This window comes from Aegilops tauschii, chromosome 2 (assembly GCF_002575655.3).
Source record: "Aegilops tauschii subsp. strangulata cultivar AL8/78 chromosome 2, Aet v6.0, whole genome shotgun sequence".
NCBI classification, from domain to species: Eukaryota; Viridiplantae; Streptophyta; class Magnoliopsida; order Poales; family Poaceae; genus Aegilops; species Aegilops tauschii.
Window position 1 is genome coordinate 599,963,800 of NC_053036.3, and position 27,198 is coordinate 599,990,997.

Here is a 27,198-nt window from a genome sequence, read left to right on the forward strand (position 1 = left end):
ATGAGATGGACAGTGCTGCTATGAATCAATTCAGAGCTTGGGTCGCTGATGGGTTGTGGTCCTTAAAATAACAATGATATGAATAAGTGTTGTTCGTTTATGTAATTTCTTTTATCTCGGTTGTTATGTACTATCTCTTATTTTGGTTCTTATCAAACAAGTGTTAATCGTTTGTATGAACAAGTGTTATTTCGGTTGTCACTATTCTGTAATTCGTTTGTATGAAAAAGGATTATGTGAACAAGTGTGTTTTATCAACTTATAAGTCCCTGTAAACAAACAGGCAGGGACTCGGGACTTATAAGTCGATGTAAACAAACAGGTAGGAACTTATGACTTATAAGTTGGGACTTTAAAAAGTCCAAAAGTCCAGACTTATTAAACAAACAGGGCCTCAGTTCAGACCATGTGGCTGATCTCCGGGACCGGAGACGACGCGTGGCGGAGCGACGGCGGCACCACGTCCTGCGACGAGAGGAGCATCTGCACGACGGCGTCCATGCTGGGCCTCCTGCCGGGGTCGTCGTCCACGCACGACACCGCCACCTCCAGCATCGCGGCCGCCTGCGGGTGGCTGAAGTCGCCGCGCAGCCGCGCGTCGACGAACTCCTCCAGCCACGCCTCCTGCAGGTCCCTCGTCTCCTCCCGCAGCAGCGCGACGAGCCGCGGGAAGTCCATGCGCAGCGCCTCCCCTCCCCCTCCGTCCACCTCCCAGTCGCACACCCGCTGCCCGCGGAGCAGCTCCAGGAGCACCACGCCGAAGCTGAACACGTCGGCCTTGCCGGTGATGGGCAGGTTCAGCGCCCACTCCGGCGCGATGTACCCCCTGGTGCCCTGCACCCGGGACAGCACCCGCCCGCGCTCGTCCCGCCGGCTCAGCAGCTTCACCAGCCCGAAGTCGTTGATCTTGGGCTCCAGGTCCGCGCCCAGCAGGATGTTCTCCGGCTTCACGTCGCAGTGCACGATCCACTCCAGGCACTCGTGGTGCAGGTACGCCAGGCCCTTGGCCACGCCCACGGCCACCCCGTACCTCGCGTGCCACCCCAGCGCGGCGGCGCCGTCCTCGCCGTCGGCGAAGAGGGCCTTGTCGAGCGAGCCCTTCTCCACGTGCTCCGAGACGAGGAGCCGGTGCGAGTGCTCGGAGCAGAAGCCGAAGATCCTCACCAGGTTCATGTGGTTGATCCGGCCGATCATGCTGAGGTCCGACCGGAACACCTCGTCCGCCTGCGTCACCTCCTCCAGCCGCGTCACGGCGACGCTCCGGCCGTCGTCCAGGACGCCCTTGTACACGGCCCCCGACGCGCTCCTTCCGACCTCCTCGCTGAACTCGGAGGTCGCGGCCGACAGCTCGTCGTACGTGAACCGCCTGAAGTGGTTGAGCACCAGGCTGTACCCTTCGTCGCGGATCCGCCGCGCCGCCGGGTCGGCCCGGAACACGAACAGGTACCCGACGGCGATGAAGATGGCCTCCATGACGAACAGCCCGGCCAGGAAGGAGTAGAAGTAGACGAAGTTGAGCTTGCTGCCGGCGGCCAGCAGGTAGGAGGCGCTGCTGTTGGCGTTCACCTCGCGCACGGTGCACCTGTGGCCGCCGAGGCGCAGCACGGAGGGGTCGAGGTTCTGGACGCGGCGGGGCACCTTGAGGTAGATGACCTGCTTGCTGTCCGGGAGGCGGCCGTTCCAGAGCGCGATCTTGGGGTAGCACTTGCCGGAGCCCTGCTTGTAGCCGAACGCCTCGCAGTTGCAGTCGTCGAGGCAGATCTGGCGGCACGTGTCGAAGGTGAGCGCCTCGGTGTAGTTGAAGTCGAAGCCCCAGTAGTCGGCGGCCGGCATGGGCGCGAAGTACACGTCCTCGCCGCACCGGACGTCGAACTCGCGCCGGCAGCCCTTGCTCCAGTCGCTGGCGTTGGCGACGACGAACCCCTCCGGGCACGAGCACACCGGCGCCCCGCCCAGCCCGTACGTGCACAACCCGTAGCGGCCGCAAATGCCGTGCACGTCGCACTGGCGCGACATTGCCGCCCACGTGACCCGCCACGTCCCTGCAGAGACGTCGAGGCTGTACTGGCGGAGGTTGCCGTCGTAGTCGAGCGTGAGGCGGCGCATGACGCCGGCGTCGCCGAGGTCGGAGGCGTTGAACTTGAGGTTGTCGCTGGCGAAGAAGCGGCCGCGCGCGTTGAGGCTGCCGTAGCGGCTGCTGTTGTACGCCGTCCGGTTGTTGTCCCACCACTTGTTGAACGGATTCGGCCAGTAGTTGCTGCTGATCTCCGGGCCGTCGTACATGAGGTTGAGGATGTTGTTGCTGTCGAAGTAGAAGTTGTAGAAGCCGGAGTAGGGCAGGCCCCTCGCCGACGCCGACACGAGGCGGCGGTACCGCGTGATGGGCTGGCGGGGGAGGAGCGTGTCGGTGGGCCAGTCGAAGCTCTGCCAGAGCGCGCGCCCGGACGCGTCGGACACGACGAGGTTGCCGGAGTCGAGCAGCTCCGCGCGGTCCGCCCCGGCGTCGCTGGTGTTGGTGCTCCACGCGACGCGGCCGTCGAAGTCCCGCAGCACGAGGGAGCCGTCGTGCCGGAGCTCGGCGCGGGAGCCCCAGCCGTTGACGGGCGCGTCGCGGTTGGCCGCCCAGGCCACGGTGGCGTCGGCCGAGGCCGTGAACCAGATGGCGAGCGTGTAGGCGTTGGTGGCCACCTTGCGGAAGCCGCACGAGAAGTTGCCGCCCGGGGACACCAGGGCGTGCACGTGCCGGCCGGAAGAAGACGACGACGACGAGGCGGCGTCCTCCACGGCGAAGGAGTCGCCGCGCCACATGACGCTCCGGCGCTCGCCGGCCGAGAGGGCGATCCAAGGCAAGGTGGCGAGCATGAGGAAAACCCTGAGCGCTCTCATGGCGTTTGCTCCTCCACTCTCCAAGTGTTGTGTGCTACGGGAATGTCCGTGCTCGTACGTGCAGCTCGCCAAGGCTGGCAATGGAGCAAGGTGACAAGTTGGTTCTGGCTCATCATGGGTGCTGCGAGCTTCTTATAGTGATCGATCGGCGCACGCGCGCACGATGCGATTGTTGGCGGCTGGCTTTTGATGTTGGGGGAGACACGGTCATGGTCACATTGAAATGACTCCCGTCGTCTCTGAGTTTGGTCAAGGTATTTTCAGACTAGTAAGAAGCCCTGCATATTGGGATTTGGGAACGCCATTGAACGAGTATGTCCGCCGTGTATCTCCATTTGTATAGCCGCCGCCTAGCCTATGTACTACAACTTACAAGTTGTGTATATGAGTCATTGACTTGTGGATTAGTGGACTGGAATTTTTGTCAAACCCTCAGCATAAGGAAGAATTAGACGCAGCTTGAATTGCAGGAGCAGCCATGTTTACCCGGAACCATTAGTCAAGGCACGAGAACAGTAAACGTCAAACCACAGAACCATAACTTGGCCTGTGAGTGCAACTACTGCAAAAAAAATATGTGCCCAGAGTTATGTTGATTGGAGTAACAAATAAAGGTTTATTTTACCTCACCAATCGCAAAAAACACTAAGATATTGACTGGTGGGCATTTAATATAATTGCATCTAAACATGAAACGATGACGACGTAACGCTACTAGCGACACAAAAATAGAATGTCGCAGCAGCATCGATTCAAAGTCAAACAAACGGAGAACATCGCAAACATTGCAGCTCTACGGCTCGTGATTGAAAAGGTCTCGTGATCGCAGCAGCTTCTGGCGAGCCGGGAATTTAAGAAGCGTATATGCCGCTTATAAGTCTTAAACTACGGGAAAAAAACTGAGCGCACTGTTTGATAGAGACCTTGAACATAGATAGATTGTGCCCACCAATCAGAAAGGCAATCAACATCCACCAACATAATAGCCGCATAGTTTACCCAAGGTGACTTCAACAAACTCCTAAATGTAAATAACACAACCTCTCAGTGGCATCACTAGATGCAAAAGGTAACTCGTAATTACATGCCAATTCTGATTTGACAGATGATGAGGCTCCCAGCCGACGAAAGTTCGAATCAGATAACTATGCTGGCCACGATTCAAAGTGATGAAATGGCTTGCGAGCCCGGTGTAGGTTAATCCAGCATCAAAATGTGAAGGAACTTTCACTGGAACTCTCATGCTTCGACCATGGGCTCAGGCACTGGTGAATCTGGGGCGGTTCCGCTTGCGCTTGCCTTGCTTTTGCTTGACGGGTGCACAGAGTTGAAGAGGATGTCCTTGATGACCTTCAAGGATCAAATTGTAGAAGTTAGGGGTAACATCAGAAATTTGTACCAGGAGAACTAAAACGCTATGGAATTCAGGAAGAAGTTGAGATTTACCTGTGACATGAGACCATGAACCTGTTCAGCGGTAATTTTGGAGCTATCCCGGGTTACCTTAGCCAGCGGCGACTCCTCTTGCTAGAGAAACCATAAAACCAAAGAAACGACAGAAACCACATTTAGTTCACCAATAAAAAATAGTTCAATCAGAGACGGTAAATAAACTGGAGAACCTGCCAATACAAGATTACAAAGCAATAAGAACTTAGGATGTGCCAACTAATTAATAAAGTGGTCCACGTTGGAAAGCAAAAGATGGGCACGAAACTGAGTGAACTTGACAAATAAATAAATCATTTGTGCCTGCAGGTGTGTAAATAATTACGGCACAGGAGGAACATATTACAAAACTAAAATACCAATGCAATATCTACAGAACTGTACACAGCCCCTCATTTCATGCAGTTAAGCTCAAGCACAATCAAGTATAAATTGACATACCACACTTTACAAGTAACTAAGCATGGAATTGAAGTGGAATCAAAGTATAAAACACCATCAGCCATTCCTAGAAGGTCAACCATCAGAACTTCACAACTTCTCATTTATCCAAACAAGTTTTTCTCAAGCACAACTTCTCAATTCTTACTAGTACTGATCTTACACACCACAATAAAATTTGCATCATATCGACTATGCTTTCTTCCTTCAACAAATAAACAACAGATACCAGATTTGTAACATATCCAAACGAAAAGCCAACAAGTGACAGTCAGACAAATAGGACCATCCACTTACTATAGGAAGTGACGAAGAATAACAAATAACACAACATCATAATAACTACTCCCTCTGTCTTGCGAAAACATCTTATATTATGGGACGGAGGGAGTAGGTAACTGTATATTGATATGATACAATGAAAGATGCAGAAACGGAAATAATTATGCAGCCATCAAGATAGTGCTGGACCAGTGAACTTCGGAAGGGCAAAAAGGACAGTGGTGTACACTGAGGTAAGCAGAGTTTAAAGGGCATGAACACAGAATCTGACCTCTTTCTTTCGCTGTGATGGCATAAGCATGCCAAATCGACTGTGTGCCAGTTGCCCTTCAGCTTGCTCTAGTTTATCAGCTGCATAGCACAAACTTATTTATCACTGTCCCACAATTTACTGGAAGGCCAAACAAGATATAACCAAAAGCCAAGTTCCTAGAAATATTCCTAGAAGGAAACGCTTACCTAAATCAAAGATTTGTCCAGCAATATAATCCCTGTTGCCCAGAAGTGGTGATGAAGATAATGTGTTGACCCAGTACTTGTTCCAGAGTAGATCAAGGAGGTGAGAGTCCAGGGATGACTTGAAATAGGTTATATCCAAAGAATAGTACTGCATGAAAATTACAGTTAGAACAGAACTAAACCACACTTTGCAACAAATAAAAATATAAATAATAAGAGAATTGATCACATTACCTGTTTGCAGTGAACACCAAAATCTTCTATCTTGTTGAGTGGTATGGTCTGATACTCAGACACAGGCTCATCCGGTGGCTTGTAATCTTTTGGGTATGTCCTAAAAGCTCCAATGTCCACTTTACCAGCAGAAACAGTCCTTGTAGGGTCTATCACAACAGCCAACCATGGTTCTTGAAACTGCTGATTAAGCATCTGAGTTGAAACATCAATGCCTGAGAGCCAGCATCCATAACCAGGATGTGAGTGGTACCAGCCAACCACATTTTCCAACCTTCCAGCCTATCCATATGAAGAACAAATGCAAGTTAGTTTGATCAGTATTTAACAGTAAACACCTAACACACACCTGCACGTGCATATATTACTTCCCAAGCTCACATATCTCAGTTGCGGCACTCTCTAAAATATTCTTTGCCAAACCAGATTAAACAAGCACAAATGCACAATCAAGGATATGTACTGTATCTAAGCTTTCCAAAACAGGGAGGCGAAGTCAGAGATTTGAATAAAATAGCAAGTACAGAACAATTCTATACATGAATTCAATGGTGAAAGAAAATATGGAAGCATTGGGTCCTGTTCAATCCCACACTAAATACTATGCCACCACTAGTAATTAACCATGGTCCTACAAAAAGGAAATCGAAACAACCACGACGTAAAACGTGCATGACCACTGCTTTCTGGAATTCTGCTACTCAGCGAGATAATCCATCGCTTTTTTTAACATCACGAAACGGTATTCACGTACACGTAAGAGCGGGCTGAGCACGCCAACTTTTTGGCAAGCGATTCCTACGCCCTCGCCGCGCCCATGGTTTGGCGAAAATTACACAGGGGCATTCATGGCACACTGGGCTAGCCAAAATATTGGCCTCAATCCAAACGGCAGCCAAAACCTGTGGGCACGCCAATATTTTGGTAAGGCCAGCTTTGGCTCAAATCCAAACACACCCTTACTTCCCCAGTTCACATATCTCAGTTGCAGTACTCTCTAAATTATTCTTTGCCAAAACAGATTAAACAAGCACAAATGCACAATCAAGGTACTACTCCCTCCGTCCCAAAATAAGTGTCTCAACTTTAGTACTACTTCATACTTAAGTTACACTTGAGACGCTTATTTTGGGACAGAGGGAGTATATCTAAGCTTTCAAAAACAGGGGGGCAAAATACAGAGATTTGAATAAAATAGCAAGTACAGAGCAATTCTAAAAATCAATTCAATGGTGAAAGAAAATATGGAAGCATTGGGTCCTGTTCGATCCAACACTAAATACTATGACACCACTACTAATTAACCATGATAACTACCAGATATATTGATACAGTTACGGATGAATCCACTAATCATGTTTCCACTTTCTTGCATCAGATCACCCAGTATGTCAGCAAGCTAACTCAAATCATCGATATCTACAACAGGGACTGATCTGAGGGCAAAATTACACAAAGGCAGACAAGTTCATAACTAAAAAACAGAACTATTAATAAGATCATATAAGCAACAAGGAATTGTCCACATTTAACTGCACAAGTTGGATGCACCTAACCATAAGACGAACATACACACCAAATTAGCACCCAGTATGTCAGCAAGCTAACTCAAACCATTGATATCTACAACAGGGACTGATCTGAGGGCAAAATTACACAAAGGCAGACAAGTTCATAACTAAAAAACAGAACTATTAATAAGATCATATAAGCAACAAGGAATTGTCCACATTTAACTGCACAAGTTGGATGCACCTAACCATAAGACGAACATACACACCAAATTAGCAGCATTGCCTAATAATCAACCCCAAAGCTTTTCAACATGACAAGGTACTAGCACGAACTATTAACAATTTTGATGTGCACAAGAACATAGACAGTCTATTTGGAGCAACATTGCAGTCTCTGGTCAGATCGAGAGCTCCGGAAAATAAACAGGGGCGGGGGAAGGGCGCAGTACCTGCTTGTTGATGGTGGAGTACTCGACCATGTACTCGTAGGCGTCGGCCTGGGCGTTGACCCGGGTCTCGGTGCCCTCGACGGGGAGGGCGAAGGCGTCCATGACGATGATGGAGTCGCCCTCGAACTTGCCCTGCATGAGGCCCATGATCTCGATGGTGCCGCCGGCGCGGGCGTGGACGACCATCTTGAGGAGCGCGAGGGCGGAGATCCTGGCGCGGCGGAAGTGGTGCGGGTCGGTGGCCCAGGGCTTCTCCTGGTGGGCCCGCGCGTTGGCCGCCTCGTCGTAGCGGTAGATCGCGTCCATGGCGTCCGGGTCGGAGGCGGCCGCCGGGATGTTGTTCTCCAGCTCCCACGTCTGCCTCGCCACCGCCGACGACGAGGTGGGCTCCATCGCGCTGGCTGCGCCGGGCGTCGCTGACGGCAGGCGGGCGGGCAGGCAAAACCCTAGCTGGGAGCGGAAGGGGGGAGGAGGACGAAGGGGAAAAGTGGTTTCTCTGCTCGGTTCGGGCTCCGCTCCAATATGTGGAGAGGAGAGGTGGCCCGTGGCAGCTACTCCTGTGTGTATATTTGGGCTGATTTCTCCGGGCCGGGTCGTTCGTGCCTTCCAATCCGTGAGTTGGTAATCTATTGGGCTTTACAGGCTGGAGTGTTGCGAATATATCCTTGGCACATATGGATCCGATCCAAGCATTATTTTTCTCGAGACCTCTAACCTGAATCCTCCGTATCTCTATCTCTACTACCTAAAAGAGACGAGTGTTCCGTCTCCCGTCCTACGTCCCCCTCCGTCCATCCTCCTCGTACAACCCCCTCCCCCTCCCATGCTTTCATCTTTGGTAACCCCCTCACACGCTTTCATCTTTGGTAATCATCTCTATCTCTACTACCTAAAAGAAACGGAGTGTTCCGTCTCCCGTCTTATGCCCCCACCCCTTCGTCCATCCTCCTCGTGCACCCCCTCCCCCTCCCACGCTTTCATCTTTGGTAAGCCCCTCCCACGCTTTCATCTTTACCGAAAAAGGCCCCCCCCCCCCACTTTGTATTCGAAAGCAAACCATCATTGTACACAACACAATGCTGGGGCGAGCAGCAAATCAAGCCCAAAAGGAAAAGAAGAAGAAACAAATGCCAACATCGGCAGCCCTCCGGAAACAAACCACCACAGCCCAAAGCTCCGATCTACCGCGTACCAAGCAGCACCTCCAAGAAGGAATGCGACGCCGACGACGCTGCTGCCCGACGAGTCCTAGGGTTTCCCCCAGTACGTAGAGGGAGATTGGGGGATGGTTACTACTGACACCCTCCAAGAAGGAATAGTGGCACTCGCCGGTGTCACCGCATCTGAGCCAGAGGAACCGGCAAGGATTTCTCCCGCACTCCAAACCCCACCGCCCAACCGGAGCCGACCAGCCAAACCACCGCCCAACACCATGTGCCATCACGATTGCGCCGCCGTCCGCGTCGTCTCACTGTGAGCGCCAACAGGAGGCCACGAAGACTGGAGAGAAGAGCCAAGCGACGCGAGCAGCAGCACCAAGGCCGAGCGGGAGGGAACCGCCTCCACCGTCGTCGTGCGAGAGGCGCGCGCCTCCGGTACCGTCGCGGCAGCCGTCCGGACACGGCAGCGGGGCACCGCAGGCAACCCTTGGCCCGGCCAGGCCCTAAACGGGCCCGCTAAGCCCCGCCGACCACGCTGCAGCAGGCTGGCGTCGGCGCCGCCAGTCCCCCGCCGTTCATCGCCGCTCCCCCGCCTCCTGGGAGTCACGCCACAGACCCGCCCTGCCGCCGGCCCGCCCAGGCCCAGATGGGGCCCAAAGGACCCAGATCTGGGCCGAGCGTCGCCGCCAGGGCGCGCCGCTGCGCCACCCCATTGCCAACGACGGCGCCGCCGCCCAGCTGCCCGCCCACGCCGCGTCGGGGAACCCCGCCGCCAGCCAGACCGCCGCCGCCTAGGAGCACCCCCCAGTGCAGCTCCGTCCCACGTCGGAGAGCCATCAGGAGGGAAAAGGTCAAGGGGGCCACCACCACTAGCGTCCTCGGGGCCAGGCCGGCCGTGGGGGCAGCGACGGTGGCGGGGAGGAAGGGGAGAGAGGGGGCTGGAGGAGGAGGAGGAGGTTGCCGCGCGGCCGGTCGCCCGCGGGGGCGACGTGGTCGCGAGAGGAGAGGGGGGACACCTCAAGAGTAGCGTCGTGCATTCACGCTTTCATCTTTGGTAATCAAATAAATCTTTGGTAATAATCAGATCAATCTTTTCTTTGGCAACATAATAAATTCCCGGGCGGCAATCAATTTCTTCTTTGTTGTACATGGTAATACAATAAATTCATGGGAAGGAATAAGGAAAACGCTTAAAAGCAGCCGGATGATTTCTCGCGTTCGTCATCCGCGTCCAGCGCCGTCAGATCCCGTGCTATCGTGTGGCGCAGAGCGCGTATGTGTGACCACGCGCGAAGGTAGCCCACCCTTCACCAGTTTCCTAACCTGTAGCACGTAGCTACTTTGGCTTCTTCAGTTGGCAGGTTGTGACCATCTTCCATGCAAAAAAGGTCGTGACCATCTTCAGTTGCCTAGTCGTGAGCTGATCCATGGTAGTCCAAGGTGTCGTCCGATCATCACTTGGTAGAAATAGTTCTGGACGTTGAATGCGGATATTGATTTTGATTTGGTACTAGCAAGCTCAGGGAGTCAAAGGTTACTTTCGGATGTAGTGTGTTCGCCGCCGCCGCCGTCGTCTTCGAAGCAAACTATTGCAACATCACCGGGTAGCCGGGCCGCCGTCATCGTCACGCAGCCGTCGAAGCACACCGTCGCACCATCATCGAAGCTGTTAGAGTTATATTAGTGATGTCCTTTGGCCTTTCACATTCTAGTCTTTTGGCATTCTCTTATAGCCTTTTAGCATCCTCATGTATGTATATATATGTTGGCTTTGGCCTCCTAATAATAAAAGTTGCTATTCTCAACATGGTATTAGAGCTTTAGGTATTTTTTTTGCACACGCGCAACTCGTGCTGCTCCCGATCCAATCTCCTCCACGGCCGCCGTTGTTCTCTTTCCTACCGGCCCGTGCTTTTCTTTTGCCTGCGTCCATCTCCACCTACGGGAGCTTCCCATCCAAGCTAGGTAACCACTGTGAATCGATTCAGCGCTAGTGTTGGATCCTATTGGACTTGGTCCCAATCGATCCAGCCACTGGCCGCTGGTCTTCCTCCAAGTTCCACGCCGCTGCTGCCGGCCGCCGGCCTCGTCCGTGCCGCTGCTACCTTCTGCGGCACCACCGGCCGCCGATCCCGTCTGCGCCGCTGCTGCCGGCCGCCGACCCCGTCCGCGCCGCTGCTGTCTTACGCGGTTGTCCGCGCTCGCTGTTGCCGTTTCACGTCCGGGCGTCTACTGCTTCAGATCGTGGCTATTCTCCTTTGGCTGGCTTTTCGTCTAATTGATCTGCTGGTAGTTCTGACCTGTCTTGTCCTGGCCAGTTGACTCTTGGGTGACCTTTGCTAATTCCACAACAAAAGGACAGAAAAGGAGCACCATGTCTTCCGCATCATCTGGCTATGTCGCCATCCCGCGCTGTCAAGTGATATTCGATGGGGCTAACTATGCTGAGTTCGTTGCCTTTATGCGCATTCACATGCGTGGCATTCGTCTCTGGGGTGTTCTATCCGGCGAGGTTCCCTGTCCTCCGCGCCCAGTGCCTCCTGTGGCTCCTACCCCACCGCCGACGCCACCGGCTCCTGCCGCAGATGCTTTTGATGCTGATAGGGCTGCAGCCAGGGTTGCTGCTGATGATGCGGCTGCTGATTATGACCAGCAGGTCTTGGATTATTCGGATGCTCTTTCAGTTTATCGTGATGCTCTGGCTGCTTACACTCAGTGGTGCGATGATGATGCTCGTGTTGCGGCTGTCCTCACTGCCAGTGTTCTACCTCAGTTTGCTTCTGAGTTTATGGGCCTCAGTACTGTCTTTGAGATGTGGTCTCATCTTCGCCAGCGCTATCAGCCCTCCGGTGATGCTCTCTACTTGTCTGTGGTCTGTCAGGAGCATGCTCTCCAGCAGGGAGACTCCACTATTGATGAGTTCTACACTCAGAGTTCTGCTATCTGGCGCCAGCTTGACTCCCTTCGCACTACTGTTTGTGGCACTTGCCCGTGTTGCCAGAGTGTGAGATCAGACTTGGAGTTTCAACGTGTCTATGAGTTCTTGTCACGGCTTCGTGGGGAGTTTGAGCCTCGACGTGCTCAGTTGTTTGCTCGTGGCCGTGTTCCTATTTCTGAGGTGCTTTCTGAGCTTCATGCTGAGGAGACTCGCCTCCGTGGTGCTGGTTTGCTTCAGGTTCCCTCTGTGCTCGCTGCTCGAGCTGCTACTCCACCAGTGTCTTCTCGCTCCAGTGCTCCGCCGCTACTGCCCACTCCTCCGGGTAGTGAGGCCCGCTCTCGTGAAGGCCGATCTCGTCCTCGTACTCATTGTGACTACTGCAACAGGGATGGTCACCCTGAGTCTGACTGCTTCAAGAAGAAGCGTGACATGCGTAATAGGGAGCGCAATTCTTCTTCTGGGACTCATGCTTCTTCCTCGACGCCGTCTACTGTCTCCTTGACTGAGCAGGATATTGTGAAGCTCAAGCGTCTACTTGCTGCTTCAGGTTCTTCGACAGCTACTGCAGGCTCTGTGACTGGTGCTTCTAGTGCTGAGCGACCACCGTCTAAACAGTCAGGTACATCCCCATGGGTTCTGGATTCTGGAGCTTCATTTCATATGTCATCTGATTCTTCTGTCTTGTCCTCTCGTAGATCTCTCAATTTTCCTATTAATGTTCTTACTGCTGATGGTACTCCTCTTCCTGTTGCGAGTCGAGGCACTCTTGCCACTTCTTCCTTTTATGTTCCAGATGTTTCTCATGTGCCTCGTCTTACCATGAACCTATTTTCTGCGGGACAGCTTACTGATTATGGTTGTCGTGTCATTCTTGACGTTGATTCTTGCACTATTCAGGATCGCCACACGAAGGCTCTGGTTGGGGCTGGCCCGCACCGCCATGATTCTCAGGGGCTTTGGGAGTTGGACTGGCTTAATGTTCCTTCCGCTACCACCACACTCGCCAGTCCATCTGCCTTCGTTGCTTCAGCTACCAGCTCCTTCCAGCAGTGGCATCATCGACTTGGTCACCTTTGTGGTTCTCGACTATCGTCTTTAGTTCGTCGTGGTCTTCTGGGGCCTGTCTCAGGAGATGTCTCCTTACAGTGTCAGGGTTGTAGGCTTGGTAAACAAGTTCAGTTACCTTATCCTAATAGTGAGTCGGTGTCTCAGCGCCCTTTTGATTTAGTACATTCAGATGTGTGGGGTCCGGCTCCCTTCTCTTCCAAAGGGGGCCATTGCTACTATATTATTTTTATATGATTTCTCTCACCACACTTGGCTTTATTTCATGTCTTCTCGTAGCGAGGTTCTCTCTATTTATAAGCGTTTTGCCGCCATGGTCAACACTCAGTTCTCTACCTATTCGTGTGTTTCGTGTTGATTCTGCTGGCGAGTATATCTCCAAAATGTTGCGTGGTTTTCTTTGCCGAGGAGGGTACTCTTGCTCAGTTCTCTTGTCCCGGTGCTCACGCTCAGAATGGTGTGGCTGAGCGCAAGCATCGTCACCTTCTTGAGATAGCTCGTGTGATGATGATTGCCGCCTCTCTTCCGCCTCATTTCTGGGCTGAGGCTGTCTCCACTGCCACATATCTCATAAACATTCAACCCTCATCTGCTTTACAGGGAGGTATTCCTCTAGAGCGTCTTTCTGATCATTCTCCTGATTATTCCGCTCTTCGGTTGTTTGGTTGTGTTTGTTATCTTCTCCTTGCCCCCCGAGAACGCACCAAACTAACCGCTCAGTCTGTCGAGTGTGTTTTTCTGGGCTATAGTGATGAGCATAAGGGTTATCGGTGTTGGGATCCTGTCGGTCGCCGGATGCGTATTTCTAGGGATGTGACTTTTGATGAGTCTCGTCCATTCTACCCACGACCATCCTCTTCGACCTTTTTAGTAGAGGATATCTCTTTTCTCACGTTTCCTGATACACCTCCCTCTATGCCTCATATTCCAACTCCTCCTTCGCGTCCCACTATTGCAGATCCGACACCGTCTTCTCCTATCGTTTCTTCTCCTTCCTTATTGCATGACACTCCTCCTTCATCACCGACGTCTTCTCCATCTCCATCACCTCCAGTGGTTCCTTCTCATCCCACTTTTCCTTTTCATTATACCCGTCGTTGACGTGTTATAGATGAATCTACTGACGTGCCATCTAGTTCTCGTGCACCGTCTTCCTCGTCCCAACCGACTTATGGTCTTCGGGCTCGACCTTGCCCTCCTCCTGACCGCTATTCTCCTAGCCAATATGGCCTTTCGGTTGTACTTGAGCCTACCTCTTATCGTGATGCTTTTGTTCATCCTGAATGGCAGTTAGCGATGGCAGAGGAGATTGCCGCTCTTGAGCGCAACGGTACATGGGATCTGGTTTCTCTTCCTCCCCGTGTTCGTCCCATCACTTGTAAGTGGGTCTATAAGATTAAGACTCGCTCTGATGGTTCTCTTGAGCGTTATAAAGCTCGTCTTGTGGCTCGTGGCTTTCAGCAGGAGCATGGTCGTGATTATGATGAGACATTTGCTCCTGTGGCCCATATGACCACTGTCCGCACACTTCTCGCCGTGGCCTCTGTTCGCCATTGGTCTGTGTCACAGCTTGATGTTAAAAATGCCTTTCTTAATGGTGAGTTGTGTGAGGAGGTTTATATGCAGCCACCACCTGGGTATTCAGTTCCTGATGGCATGGTTTGTCGTCTTCGTCGCTCTCTCTATGGCCTTAAGCAAGCCCCCCGCGCTTGGTTTGAGTGTTTTGCCTCTGTGGTCACTGCTGCTGGTTTTTCACCCAGTGATCACGATCCAGCGTTGTTTGTCCACCTTTCTGCTCGTGGTCGCGCTCTTCTTCTTCTATATGTTGATGACATGATCATCACTGGCGACGATTCTGGGTACATTGCCTTTGTCAAGGCCCGTCTTAATGAGCAGTTCCTTATGTCTGATCTTGGTCCTCTTCGTTACTTTCTTGGGATTGAGGTTTCCTCCACCTCTGATGGCTTTTTTATTTCCCAAGAAAAGTATATCCAGGATCTTCTTACTCGTGCGGCTCTTAGTGATGAGCACACTGCTGAGACTCCTATGGAGCTCAATGTCCATCTTCGTGCTTCTGACGGTGAGCCCTTGTCTGATCCGACGCGTTATCTCCATCTTGTTGGGAGTCTTGTGTATCTTGCTGTCACTCGTCCGGATATCTCCTATCCTGTCCATATTCTGAGTCAGTTAGTTTCTGCTCCCACTTCAGTTCACTATAGTCACCTTCTTCGCGTTCTATGATATCTTCATGGCACAATCTCTCATCGTCTCTTTTTTCCCCGTTCCAGCTCGTTACAGCTCCAGGCCTATTCGGATGCTACGTGGGCTAGTGATCCTACGGATCGCCGTTCACTTTCTGCCTACTGTGTCTTTCTTGGTGGTTCCCTCATTTCCTGGAAGACGAAGAAACAGACTGCAGTTTCTCGTTCGAGTGCAGAGGCCGAATTGCGAGCTATGGCTCTTCTGACGGCAGAGGTGACTTGGTTACGATGGTTACTAGAGGATTTTGGTGTTTCTGTTCCTACACCTACCACCCTCCTATCAGACAGCACATGTGCTATCAGTATTGCGCGGGACCCCGTGAAGCATGAGCTTACCAAACACATTGGTGTTGATGCTTCTTATGTGTGTGCTGCTGTGCAGGATCATGTTGTTGCTCTTCAGTATGTGCCTTCTGAGTTACAGCTAGCGGACTTCTTCACGAAGGCTCAGGCTAGAGCGCAACATGGATTTCACCTCTCCAAACTCAGTGTTGTGGACCCACCATGAGTTTGAGGGGGGGGTGTTAGAGTTATATTAGTGATGTCCTTTGGCCTTTCACATTTTAGTCTCTTGGCATTCTCTTGTAGCCTTTTAGCATCCTCATGTATGTGTATATATGTTGGCTTTGGCCTCCTAATAATAAAAGTTGCTATTCTCAACAGAAGCAACCATGTCCATCGTCACAACAGTGTCGCGTCAGTGAACATGCCATTGCAGCATCATCGAAGTAGCCAAGCCTCCGTCGTAGCAATGCCGCGGTTGTCGAAGCACGACATTGCAGCATCACCACGACTGTTCGAAGCACGACATCACAACATCGTCGTGGTCGTTGAAGCGTACCATCGCGGCCATCAAAGCACACCATGGGCATTCAAAGCATGTTGTCGCGCCATCGTCGTGGCTGTTGCAGCATGCTTCATAGCATCATTTTGGCCACTGAAGCATGTCGCCGCGGCATTGTCGCAGCCATCGAAGCCCGCCAGGGGGCGTTTGAAGCATGTCCTTGTGCTAACGCCGAGTGTCACAACATGCCCCGTAGCATCGACATCGCGGTCGAAGCAAGCCGCCGCAACATCTTTGAAGAAGACAAGATGTCATGGCAAGACACCACAAGCGTTCGAACATGCCGTCGCCCATCGCCGGGGCCATTGCAACACACCTCATAGAATCACTTCAGCCATCGAAACATGCCTTCAAAGCCCGCCACGGGTGTTCGAAGCATGTCGTTGTGTTAACGCCGAGCGTCACAACAAGCCCCACTCCATCAACGCGGCGGTCGAAGCAAGCCGCCGCAACATCCTTGAAGAGGTCATGATGTCGTCGCAACACACCACAAACGTTCGAAGTATGTCGTCGCGTCATCGCCAGGGCCGTCGCAGCACACCTCATATTGTCGCCAGAACCATTGAAGCAGTCGGGTATTGCAAAGACCGACGTCCAGCATGGCAACACTGCCTCGCGGCCTCACAATGACGCCGGTAGCAGCCAGCCGACCCTCGCATCATCATCTTTTTCGGAGTGCATCAGTCACCGTACGCATAAGTCACTCTGGCGTTGGTCTTTGAAGTGGCTCGTGTTGCTACAACGGTGGTTGTCATTTCACTTATAAAATTGCACGCTGCTGCATGTCGGTTGCCGGTTGGACATCAATGCTCCAAGGTTCTCCTCCATTGCTGATTCATTGTAGCATGTGATATGTCTCCATCGTATCTATAATTTTTGATTGTTCCATGCCAATATTATACAACTTTCATATACTTTTGGCAACTTTTTATACTATTTTTGGGACTAATATATTGATCCAGTGCCCAGTGCCAGTTCCTGCTTGTTGCATGTTTTTTGTTTCCCAGAAAATCCATATCAAACGGAGTCCAAACGTGATAAAAACTTACGGAGATTTTTTTGGAATATATGTGATTTTTGGGAAGAAGAATGAACGCGATACGATGCCCGAGGGGGCCACGAGGCAGGGGGCGCGCCCCAGGGGGTCAGGCACGCCCTGGGCCCTCGTGGCCACCCCGTAATGCGGTTGGAGCCCTTCTTTCACCACAAGAAAGCTAATACCGGATAGAGATCGTGTCCAAAATTCAGCCCAATCGGAGTTATGGATCTCCGGTTATAAAAGAAACGGTGAAAGGGCAGAATCTGGAACGCAGAAACAGAGAGAGACAGAGATACATATCCAATCTCGGAGGGGCTCTCGCCCCTCCCACGCTAGGGAGACCATGGACAAGAGGGGAAACCCTTCTCCCATCTAGGGAGAAGGTTAAGGAAGAAGAAGAAGGAGGGGGCCTCTCTCCCCCTCGCTTCTGGTGGCACCGGAGCGCCGTCGGGGCCATCATCATCACCGCAATCTACACCAACAACTTCACCGCCCTCATCACCAACTCTTCCCCCCTATATGCAGCGTTGTAACCCCTCTTTTACCCGCTGTAATCTCTACTTAAACATGACGCTCAACGCTATATATTATTTCCCAATGATGTATGGCTATCCTATTATGTTTGAGTAGATCCGTTTTGTCCTATGGGTTAATTGATGATCATGATTGGTTTGAGTTGCATGTTTTATTATTGGTGCTGTCCTATGGTGCTCTCCGTGTCGCGCAAGCGTGAGGGATCCCCGCTGTAGGGTTTGCAATATGTTCATGATTTGCTTATGGTGGGTGGCGTGATTGACAGAAGCGCAGACCCGAGAAAGTAGGTTGTTTGCGTATGGGAGTAAAGAGGACTTGATGCCTTATAATGCTATGGTTGGTTTTTACCTTAATGATCTTTAGTAGTTGCGGATGCTTGCTAGAGTTCCAATCATAAGTGCATATGATCCAAGAAGAGAAAGTATGTTAGCTTATGCCTCTCCCTCAAATAAAATTGCAATAATGATTACCGGTCTAGTTATCGATTGCCTAGAGACAAATAACTTTCTTGTGTGACAACAAGCTCTCTATTAAAACTAACTTAGTTGTGTCTTTATCTAAACAACCCTTTCTTTTACTTACGTGCTCTTTATTATCTTGCAAACCTATCCCACAACACCTACAAAGTACTTCTAGTTTCATACTTGTTCTAGGTAAAGCGAACGTGCGTAGAGTTGTATCGGTGGTCGATAGAACTTGAGGGAATATTTGTTCTACCTTTAGCTCCTCATTGGGTTCGACACTCTTACTTATTGAAAGAGGCTACAATTGATCCCCTATACTTGTGGGTTATGAAGACCTTTTTCTGGCGCCGTTGCCGGGGAGTCATAGCGTGAGGTGAATATTCTCGTGTGTGCTTGTTTGCTTTATCACTAAGTAGTTTTTATTTGATGTTCTAAGTTGTTCTCTATCTTTAGTTATGGATATGGAACACGAAATACCAAAAAAATTAGGTGTACTTGCTACTCATGGAGATGGGGAACCTCCTAAAACCCTCGATGATGGTTATGTGAAAAATATTATGTATTACTTTGATAATCCTGAGAAAACCCCATTCAATTATGTAATGGGAGACACATTGGATCAACGTGAATACTTTAGGGATTATCGCTTGACTCAAAAAGGGAAACTATTATGGGATCAAATTAACTATGCTTGAGATATGATTATACTTGTTGCTCTAGGATGAAGGCTCCACACCTTCCCTTTTCATGCAAATTTAAGGATGATAAAACCTTGGCTTCTTATGCTAATGGTATATACGATTACTATGATGTGGAACAAATAGAAGAATTCGTTGCTTTTAAGGGTGCTTATGAAATTGAATCTTTGTTTAAAGAGTGTGAAAATTTTGATGATTCAGTTTATAGACCTGAAAATTTAGCTATCCTTAAATATTGCTATGAGAATTATGAATTCAATTCCGATATTGATGATTTTATTGAGAGAGTCTCCTTTGTCCAAGAAGAGACTAATATTTTACAGGAGTCTATGGAAGAAGAAATTAATGACACTGTGAGCTCATTGGATGAAAAAGATGATGAGGAGAGCGAAGAACAAAAGGAGGAAGAGCGGATTAGCTACCCATGCCCACCTTCTAATGAGAGTAACTCTTCAACTCATACATTGTTTAATTTCCCTTTGTGCTTACCGAAGGATGATTGCTATGATGACTGTTATGATCCCGTTGATTCTTTTGAAATATCCCTTTTTGATGATGCTTGCTATGCTTGTGGCCAAGATGCCAATATGAATTATGCTTATGGAGATGAACTTGCTATAGCTCCTTATGTTAAACATGAAATTGTTGTTATTGCACCCACGCATGATAGTCCTATTATCTTTTTGAATTCTCCCAACTACACTATATTGGAGAAGTTTGCCCTTATTAAGGATTATATTGATGGATTGCGTTTTACTACTACACATGATGATTTTGATAGATATAATATGCATGTGCTTGCTGCTCCTACTTGCAATTATTATGAGAGAGGAACTACATCTCCGCCTCTCTATGTTTCCAATATGATAAAATTGCAAGAAACTGTTTATACTATGCATTGGCCTTTACTATGTGTGCATGAATTGTTCTTTTATGACATGCCGATGCATAGGAAGAGAGCTAGACTTCTGAATTACATGATATATGTTACTTTTTGCTCACTACTAAATCACAAATCATTGTTAATTAAAATTGGTTTTGATATACCTTGGGATCCGGGTGGATCCATTACTTGAGCACTATATGCCTAGCTTAATGGCTTTAAAGAAAGCGCTGCCAGGGAGACAACCCGGAAGTTTTAGAGAGTCATTTATTTCTGTTGTGTGCTTTTATATACTCCCTCCGTCCGGAAATACTTGTCGGAGGAATGGATGTATCAAGACGTATTTTAGTTCTAGATACATCTATTTTTATGCATTTCTCCGACAAGTATTTCAGGACGGAGGGAGTAGTTTAAAAACAAAAAAATAAAGAGGGGAACCTAAAACTTTTTCAAAAAAGGAAAGTGAAAGTGAGAAAGACGAGCATTGTTAAAGTGGGAGCTAGCCTTGAACTTTGTTCATGCTCACGGAAACTTTGTGAATCTTGATTACAGAAACTTTTCAACAAAAATAATTATCCCCTTGTACAATTCCATTGTATTATAAAAATAATGTGCCAAGGTTTTCCTTTAGGATGTTTACAATGCTTGTTGGTTTGTGCGGTGCAGGACAGAAACTTTGGCTGTAGTGCGCGATTTTACATTTTTTACTGGAACGTCAAACGGTTCTGAAACTTTTTGCACTGTATTTCTATACAAATTGTTTATTTTTCCTAATTTTGGCAGAATTTGTGGAGTACCAGAAGTATGGTGAATGTTCAGATTACTACAGACTGTCCTGTTTAAGACAGATTCTGTTTTTGATGCATAGTTTGCTTGTTTTGATGAAACTATCGATTTCTATCAGTGGATTAAGCCATGGAAAAGTTATATTACAGTAGCTATAATGCAAAAACAAAATATGAATTGGTTTGCAACAGTACCTAGAGTAGTGATTTGCTTTATTATACTAACGGATCTTACCGAGCTTTCTGTTGAGTTTTGTGTGGATGAAGTGTTCGAAGATCGAGGAAGTCTCGATGTGAGGAGAAGGAGGAGAGGCAAGAGCTCAAGCTTGGGGATGCCAAGGCACCCCAAGTAAATATTCAAGGAGACTCAAGCGTCTAAGCTTGGGGATGCCCCGGAAGGCATCCCATCTTTCTTCAACAAGTATCGGTATGTTTTCGGATTCGTTTCGTTCATGCGATATGTGCAAATCTTGGAGCGTCTTTTGCATTTAGTTTTCATTTTTCTTTTATGCACCATGCTGGTATGAGATAGTCCATGGTTGATTTATAGAATGCTCTTTGCACTTCACTTATATCTTTTGAGTATGGCTCTATAGAATGCTCTTTCCACTTCACTTATATCTTTTGAGTATGGCTTTATAGAATGCTTCATGTGCTTCACTTATATCATTTGAAGTTTGGACTGCCTGTTTCTCTTCACATATATAACCTGAAGGAAATATGCCCTAGAGGCAATAATAAAGTTATTATTTATTTCCTTATTTCATGATAAATGTTTATTATTCATGCTAGAATTGTATTAACCGGAAACATAATACATGTGTGAATACATAGACAAACAGAGTGTCACTAGTATGCCTCTACTTGACTAGCTCGTTGATCAAAGATGGTTAAGTTTCCTAACCATAGACATGAGTTGTCATTTGATAAACGGGATCACATCATTAGGGAAATGATGTGATTGACTAGACCCATTCCGTTAGCTTAGCACTTGATCGTTTAGTATGTTGCTATTGCTTTCTTCATGACTTATACATGTTCCTATGACTATGAGATTATGCAACTCCCGTTTACCGGAGGAACACTTTGTGTGCTACCAAACGTCACAACGTAATTGGGTGATCATAAAGGTGCTCTACAGGTGTCTCCGAAGGTACTTGTTGGGTTGGCGTATTTCGAGATTAGGATTTGTCACTCCGATTGTCGGAGAGGTATCTCTGGGCCCTCTCGGTAATGCACATCACTATAAGCCTTGCAAGCAATGTGACTAATGAGTTAATTACGGGATGATGCATTACGTAACGAGTAAAGGGACTTGCCGGTAACGAGATTGAACTAGGTATTGAGATACCGACGATCGAATCTCGGGCAAGTAACATACCGATGACAAAGGGAACAACGTATGTTGTTATGCGGTTTGACCGATAAAGATCTTCGTAGAATATGTGGGAACCAATATGAGCATCCAGATTCCGCTATTGGTTATTGACCAGAGACATGTCTCGGTCATGTCTACATAGTTCTCGAACCCGTAGGGTCCGCACGCTTAAAGTTCTGTGACGATCGGTAATATGAGTTTATGTGTTTTGATGTACCGAAGGTAGTTCAGAGTCCCGGATGAGATCGGCGACATGACGAGGAGTCTCGAAATGGTCGAGACATAAAGATCGATATATTGGACGACTATATTCGGACTTCGGAAAGGTTTCGAGTGATTCGGGTATTTTTCGGATTACCGGAGAGTTACGGGAATTCGCCGGGGAGTATATGAGCCTTATTGGGCTTTAGGGGAAAGAGAGAGGGGAGGCTGCGCGCCCCCCCAAGGCTTAGTCCGAATCGGACTAGGGGGAGGGGCGGCGCCCCCTCCTTCCTTCTCTTCTCTTTTCCCTTTCCTTCTCTCCTACTCCTACTACTTGGAAGGGCTCCTAGTTCTACTAGGAAAAGGGGAATCCTACTCCCGGTGGGAGTAGGACTCCCCTAGGGCACGCCATAGAGAGGGTCGGCCCTCCCCCTCCTCCACTCCTTTATATACGGGGAGGGGGGCACCCCTTGGGGACACAACAATTGATCATTGATCTTTTAGCCGTGTGCGGTGCCCCCCTCCACCATAATCTACCTCGGTCATATCGTAGCGGTGCTTAGGCGAAGCCCTGCGTCGGTAGCATCATCATCACCATCATCACGCCGTCGTGCTGACGAAACTCTCCCTCGAAGCTCTGCTGGATCAGAGTTCGTGGGACGCCATCGAGCTGAACGTGTGCTGAACTCGGAGGTGCCGTGCGTTCGGTACTTGGATCGGTCGGATCGTGAAGACGTACGACTACATCAAATGCGTTGTTCTAACGCTTCCGCTTTCGGTCTACGAGGGTACGTGGACAACACTCTCCCGTCTCGTTGCTATGCATCACCATGATCTTGCGTGTGCGTACGATTTTTTTTTGAAATTACTACGTTCCCCAACAGTGGCATCCGAGCCTGGTTTATGCGTAGATGTTATATGCACGAGTAGAACACAAGTGAGTTGTGGGCGATACAAGTCATACTACTTACCAGCATGTCACACTTTGGTTCGGCGGTATTGTTGGATGAAGCGGCCCGGACCGACATTACGCGTACGCTTACGCGAGACTGGTTCTACCGACGTGCTTTGCACACAGGTGGCTGGCGGGTGTCAGTTTCTCCATCTTTAGTTGAACCGAGTGTGGCTACGCCCGGTCCTTGAGATGGTTAAAATAGCACTAACTTGACGAACTATCGTTGTGGTTTTGATGCGTAGGTAAGAACGGTTCTTGCTCAGCCGTAGCAGCCACGTAAAACTTGCAACAACAAAGTAGAGGACGTCTAACTTGTTTTTGCAGGGCATGTTGTGATGTGATGTGGTCAAGGCATGATGCTATATTTATTGTATGAGATGATCATGTTTTGTAACCGAGTTATCGACAACTGGCAGGAGCCATATGGTTGTCGCTTTATTGTATGCAATAGAATCGCCCTGTAATTGCTTTACTTTATCACTAAGCGGTAGCGATAGTCGTAGAAGCAATAGTTGGCGAGATGACAATGATGCTACGATGGAGATCAAGGTGTCGCGCCGGTGACGATGGTGATCATGACGGTGCTTCAGAGATGGAGATCACAAGCACAAGATGATGATGGCCATATCATATCACTTATATTGATTGCATGTGATGTTTATCTTTTATGCATCTTATTTTGCTTAGTTCGACGGTAGCATTATAAGATGATCTCTCACTAAATTTCAAGGTATAAGTGTTCTCCCTGAGTATGCACCGTTGCGAAAGTTCTTCGTGCTGAGACACCACGTGATGATCGGGTGTGATAAGCTCTACGTTCAAATACAACAGGTGCAAAACAGTTGCACACGCGGAATACTCAGGTTAAACTTGACGAGCCTAGCATATGCAGATATGGCCTCGGAACACTGAGACCGAAAGGTCGAGCGTGAATCATATAGAAGATATGATCAATATAGTGATGTTCACCATTGAAAACTACTCCATCTCACGTGATGATCAGACATGGTTTAGTTGATATGGATCACGTGATCACTTAGATGATTAAAGGGATGTCTATCTAAGTGGGAGTTCTTAAGTAATATGATTAATTGAACTTTAATTTATCATGAACTTAGTCCTGGTAGTATTAGCATATCTATGTTGTAGATCAATAGCTCGCGTTTAGCTCCCCTGTTTTATTTTTGATATGTTCCTAGAGAAAAATAAGTTGAAAGATGTTAGTAGCAAAGATGCGGACTAGCTCCGTGATCTGAGGATTATCCTCATTGTTGCACAGAAGTATTATGTCCTTGATGCACCGCTAGGTGACAGAACTATTGCAGGAGCAGATGCAGACGTTTTGAACATTTTGACAAAAGCTCGGTATGATAACTACTTGATAGTTTAGGGCACCATGCTTTACGGCTTAGAACCGGGACTTCAAAAATGTTTTGAACGCCACGGAGCATATAATATGTTCCAAGAGTTGAAATTGGTAATTCATACTCATGCCCGTGTCGAGAGGTATGAGTCCTCTGACATTACTTTGCCTACAAGATGGAGGAGAATAGCTCAACCAGTAAGCATGTGCTCAGATTGTCTGAGTACTACAAGCACTTGAATCAAGTGGGAGTTAATCTTCCAGATAAGATAGTGATTGACAGAGTTCTCTAGTCACTATCACCAAGTTGCTAGAACTTCGTGATGAACTACAATATGCAAGGGATAACGGAAACGATTCCCGAGCTCTTCGTGATGCTAAAATCGACGAAGGTAGAAATCAAGAAAAGCATCAAGTGTTGATGGTTAACAAAGACCACTAGTTTCAAGAAAAGGGCAAAGGGAAGAAAGGGAAGTTCAAGAAGAATGGCAAGCAAGTTGCTGCTCAAGTGAAGAAGCCCAAGTCTGGACCTAAGCCTGAGACTAAGTGCTTCTACTACAAAGGGACTACTCACTGGAAGTAGAACTGCCCCAAGTATTTGGCGGATAAGAAGGATGGCAAAGTGAACAAAGGTGTATTTGATATACATGTTATTGATGTGTACTTTACTAGTGTTTATAGCAACCCCGTAGTATTTGATACTAGTTCAGTTGCTAAGAGTAGTAACTCGAAACGGGAGTTGCAGAATGAAGAAAAACTAGTTAAGGGTGAAGTGACGATGTGTATTGGAAGCAGTTCCAAGATTGATATGATCATCATCGCACACTACCTATACTTTCAGGATTAGTGTTGAACCTAAATAAATGTTATTTGGTGTTTGCGTTGAGCATGAGTATGATTTGATCATGTTTATTGCAATACGGTTATTCATTTAAATTAGAGAATAATTGTTGGTCTGATTACATGAATAAAACCTTCTATGGTCATACACCCAATAAAAATGGTTTGTTGGATCTCGATTGTAGTGATACACATATTCATAATATTGAAGTCAAAAGACGCAAAGTTAATAATGATAGTGCAACTTATTTGTGGCACTGCCGTTTTGGTCATACTGGTGTAAAACGCATGAAGAAACTCCATGCTGATGGACTTTTGGAATCACTTGATTATGAATCACTTGATGCTTGCGAACCATGCCTCATGGGCAAGATGACTAAGACTCCGTTCTCCGGAACAATGGAGCGAGCCACTGACTTATTGGAAATAATACATATCGATGTATGCGGTCCAATGAGTGTTGAGGCTAACGTCGGGTATCATTGTTTTCTGACCTTCACAGATTTGAGCAGATATTGGTATATCTACTTGATGAAACATAAGTCTGAAACATTTGAAAAGTTCAAATAATCTCAGAGTGAAGTAGAGAATCATCATAACAAGAAAATAAAGTTTCTACGATCTGATCGTAGAGACAAATATTTGAGTTACGATTTGGCCTTCAATTAAAACAATGTGGAATAGTTTCACAACTCACGCCACCTGGAACACCACAGCGTAATGGTGTGTCCGAACATCGTAACCGTACTTTATTAGATATGGTGCGATCTATGATGTCTCTTACCGATCTACCACTATTGTTTTGGGGTTATGCATCAGAGACAGCTGCATTCACATTAAATAGGGCACCATCTAAATCCGTTGAGACGACACCATATGAACTGTGGTTTGGCAAGAAACCAAAATTGTCATTTCTTAAAGTTTGGGGTTGCGATGCTTATGTGAAAAAGTTTCATCCTGATAAGCTCAAACCCAAATCGGAAAAATGTGTCTTCATAGGATACCCAAAGGAGACTGTTGGGTACACCTTCTATCACAGATCCGAAGGCAAGGCATTCATTGCTAAGAATGCTTCCTTTCTAGAGAAGGAGTTTCTCTCGAAAGAAGTGAGTGGGAGGAAAGTAGAACTTGATGAGGTAACTATACCTGCTCCCTTATTGGAAAGTACTTGATACGTCCATTTTGCATCATGCTTTTATATCGATATTTATTGCATTATGGGCTGTTATTACACATTATGTCACAATACTTATGCCTATTCTCTCTTATTTTACATGGTTTACATAAGGAGGGAGAATGCCGACAGCTGGAATTCTGGGCTGGAAAAGGAGCAAATATTAGAGACCTATTCTGCACAACTCCAAAAGTCCTGAAACTCCACGAAAGTTATTTTTGGAAATAATAAAAAATATTGAGCGGAAGAAATACATCAGGAGGGCCTCCACCTGGCCACGAGGGTAGGGGGCGCGCCCTACCCCCTGGGCGCGCCCCTGCCTCGTGGGTCCCCTGTTGGCCCTCCAGTGGCCATCTTCTGCTATATGAAGTCTTTCGCCCGAAGAAAAATCAGAAGCAAGCTTTCGGGATGAGACTCCGCCGCCACGAGGCGGAACCTTGGCGGAACCAATCTAGGGCTCCGGCAGAGCTGTTCTGCCAGGGACACTTCCCTCCGGGAGGGGAAAATCATCGCCATCATCATCACCAACGCTCCTCTCATCGGGAGAGGGCAATCTCCATCAACATCTTCACCAGCACCATCTCCTCTCAAACCCTAGTTCATCTCTTGTATCCAGTTCTTGTCTCTAAGTCCGGGATTGGTACCTGTAGGTTGCTAGTAGTGTTGATTACTCCTTGTAGTTGATGCTAGTCGGTTTATTTGGTGGAAGATCATATGTTCATATCCTATATGCATATTAATACCCCTCTAATTATGAACATGAATATGCTTTGTGAGTAGTTACGTTTGTTCCTGAGGACATGGGAGAAGTCTTGCTATTAGTATTCATGTGAATTTGGTATTCGTTCGATATTTTGATGAGATGTATGTTGTCTATCCTCTAGTGGTGTTATGTGAACGTC

General features: G+C 48.3%; 2 protein-coding genes across 2 annotated transcripts; both read right to left on the reverse strand.

The window, feature by feature from the left end:
• Positions 1-399: 399 nt before the first annotated feature.
• On the reverse strand, positions 400-2,886 carry LOC109754630 (putative receptor protein kinase ZmPK1). Its single transcript, XM_073507461.1, has one exon. The coding sequence runs from the start codon at positions 2,884-2,886 to the stop codon at positions 400-402; it is 2,487 nt and encodes an 828-aa protein (XP_073363562.1).
• Positions 2,887-3,797: 911 nt separating this feature from the next.
• Positions 3,798-8,248, reverse strand: LOC109754635 (COP9 signalosome complex subunit 5). The gene is made up of 6 exons (XM_020313553.4): positions 7,715-8,248; positions 5,752-6,033; positions 5,518-5,665; positions 5,330-5,409; positions 4,333-4,413; positions 3,798-4,236 (listed from the first exon to the last, which is right to left on the reverse strand). Exons 1-6 carry the CDS (start codon positions 8,105-8,107, stop codon positions 4,126-4,128), a joined length of 1,095 nt encoding a protein of 364 aa, XP_020169142.1. The 5' UTR covers positions 8,108-8,248; the 3' UTR covers positions 3,798-4,125.
• Positions 8,249-27,198: the final 18,950 nt, after the last annotated feature.

Coding starts and splice junctions, on each gene's coding strand:
- LOC109754630 (XM_073507461.1), bottom strand. CDS start 2,886: ATGAGAGCGCTCAGGGTTTTCCTCATGCTCGCCACCTTGCCTTGGATC.
- LOC109754635 (XM_020313553.4), bottom strand. CDS start 8,107: ATGGAGCCCACCTCGTCGTCGGCGGTGGCGAGGCAGACGTGGGAGCTG. Junction 6,034..7,714: donor ACTCCACCATCAACAAGCAG/GTACTGCGCCCT, acceptor TCATATGGATAG/GCTGGAAGGTTGGAAAATGT. Junction 5,410..5,517: donor TGGACAAATCTTTGATTTAG/GTAAGCGTTTCC, acceptor TGTGCTATGCAG/CTGATAAACTAGAGCAAGCT.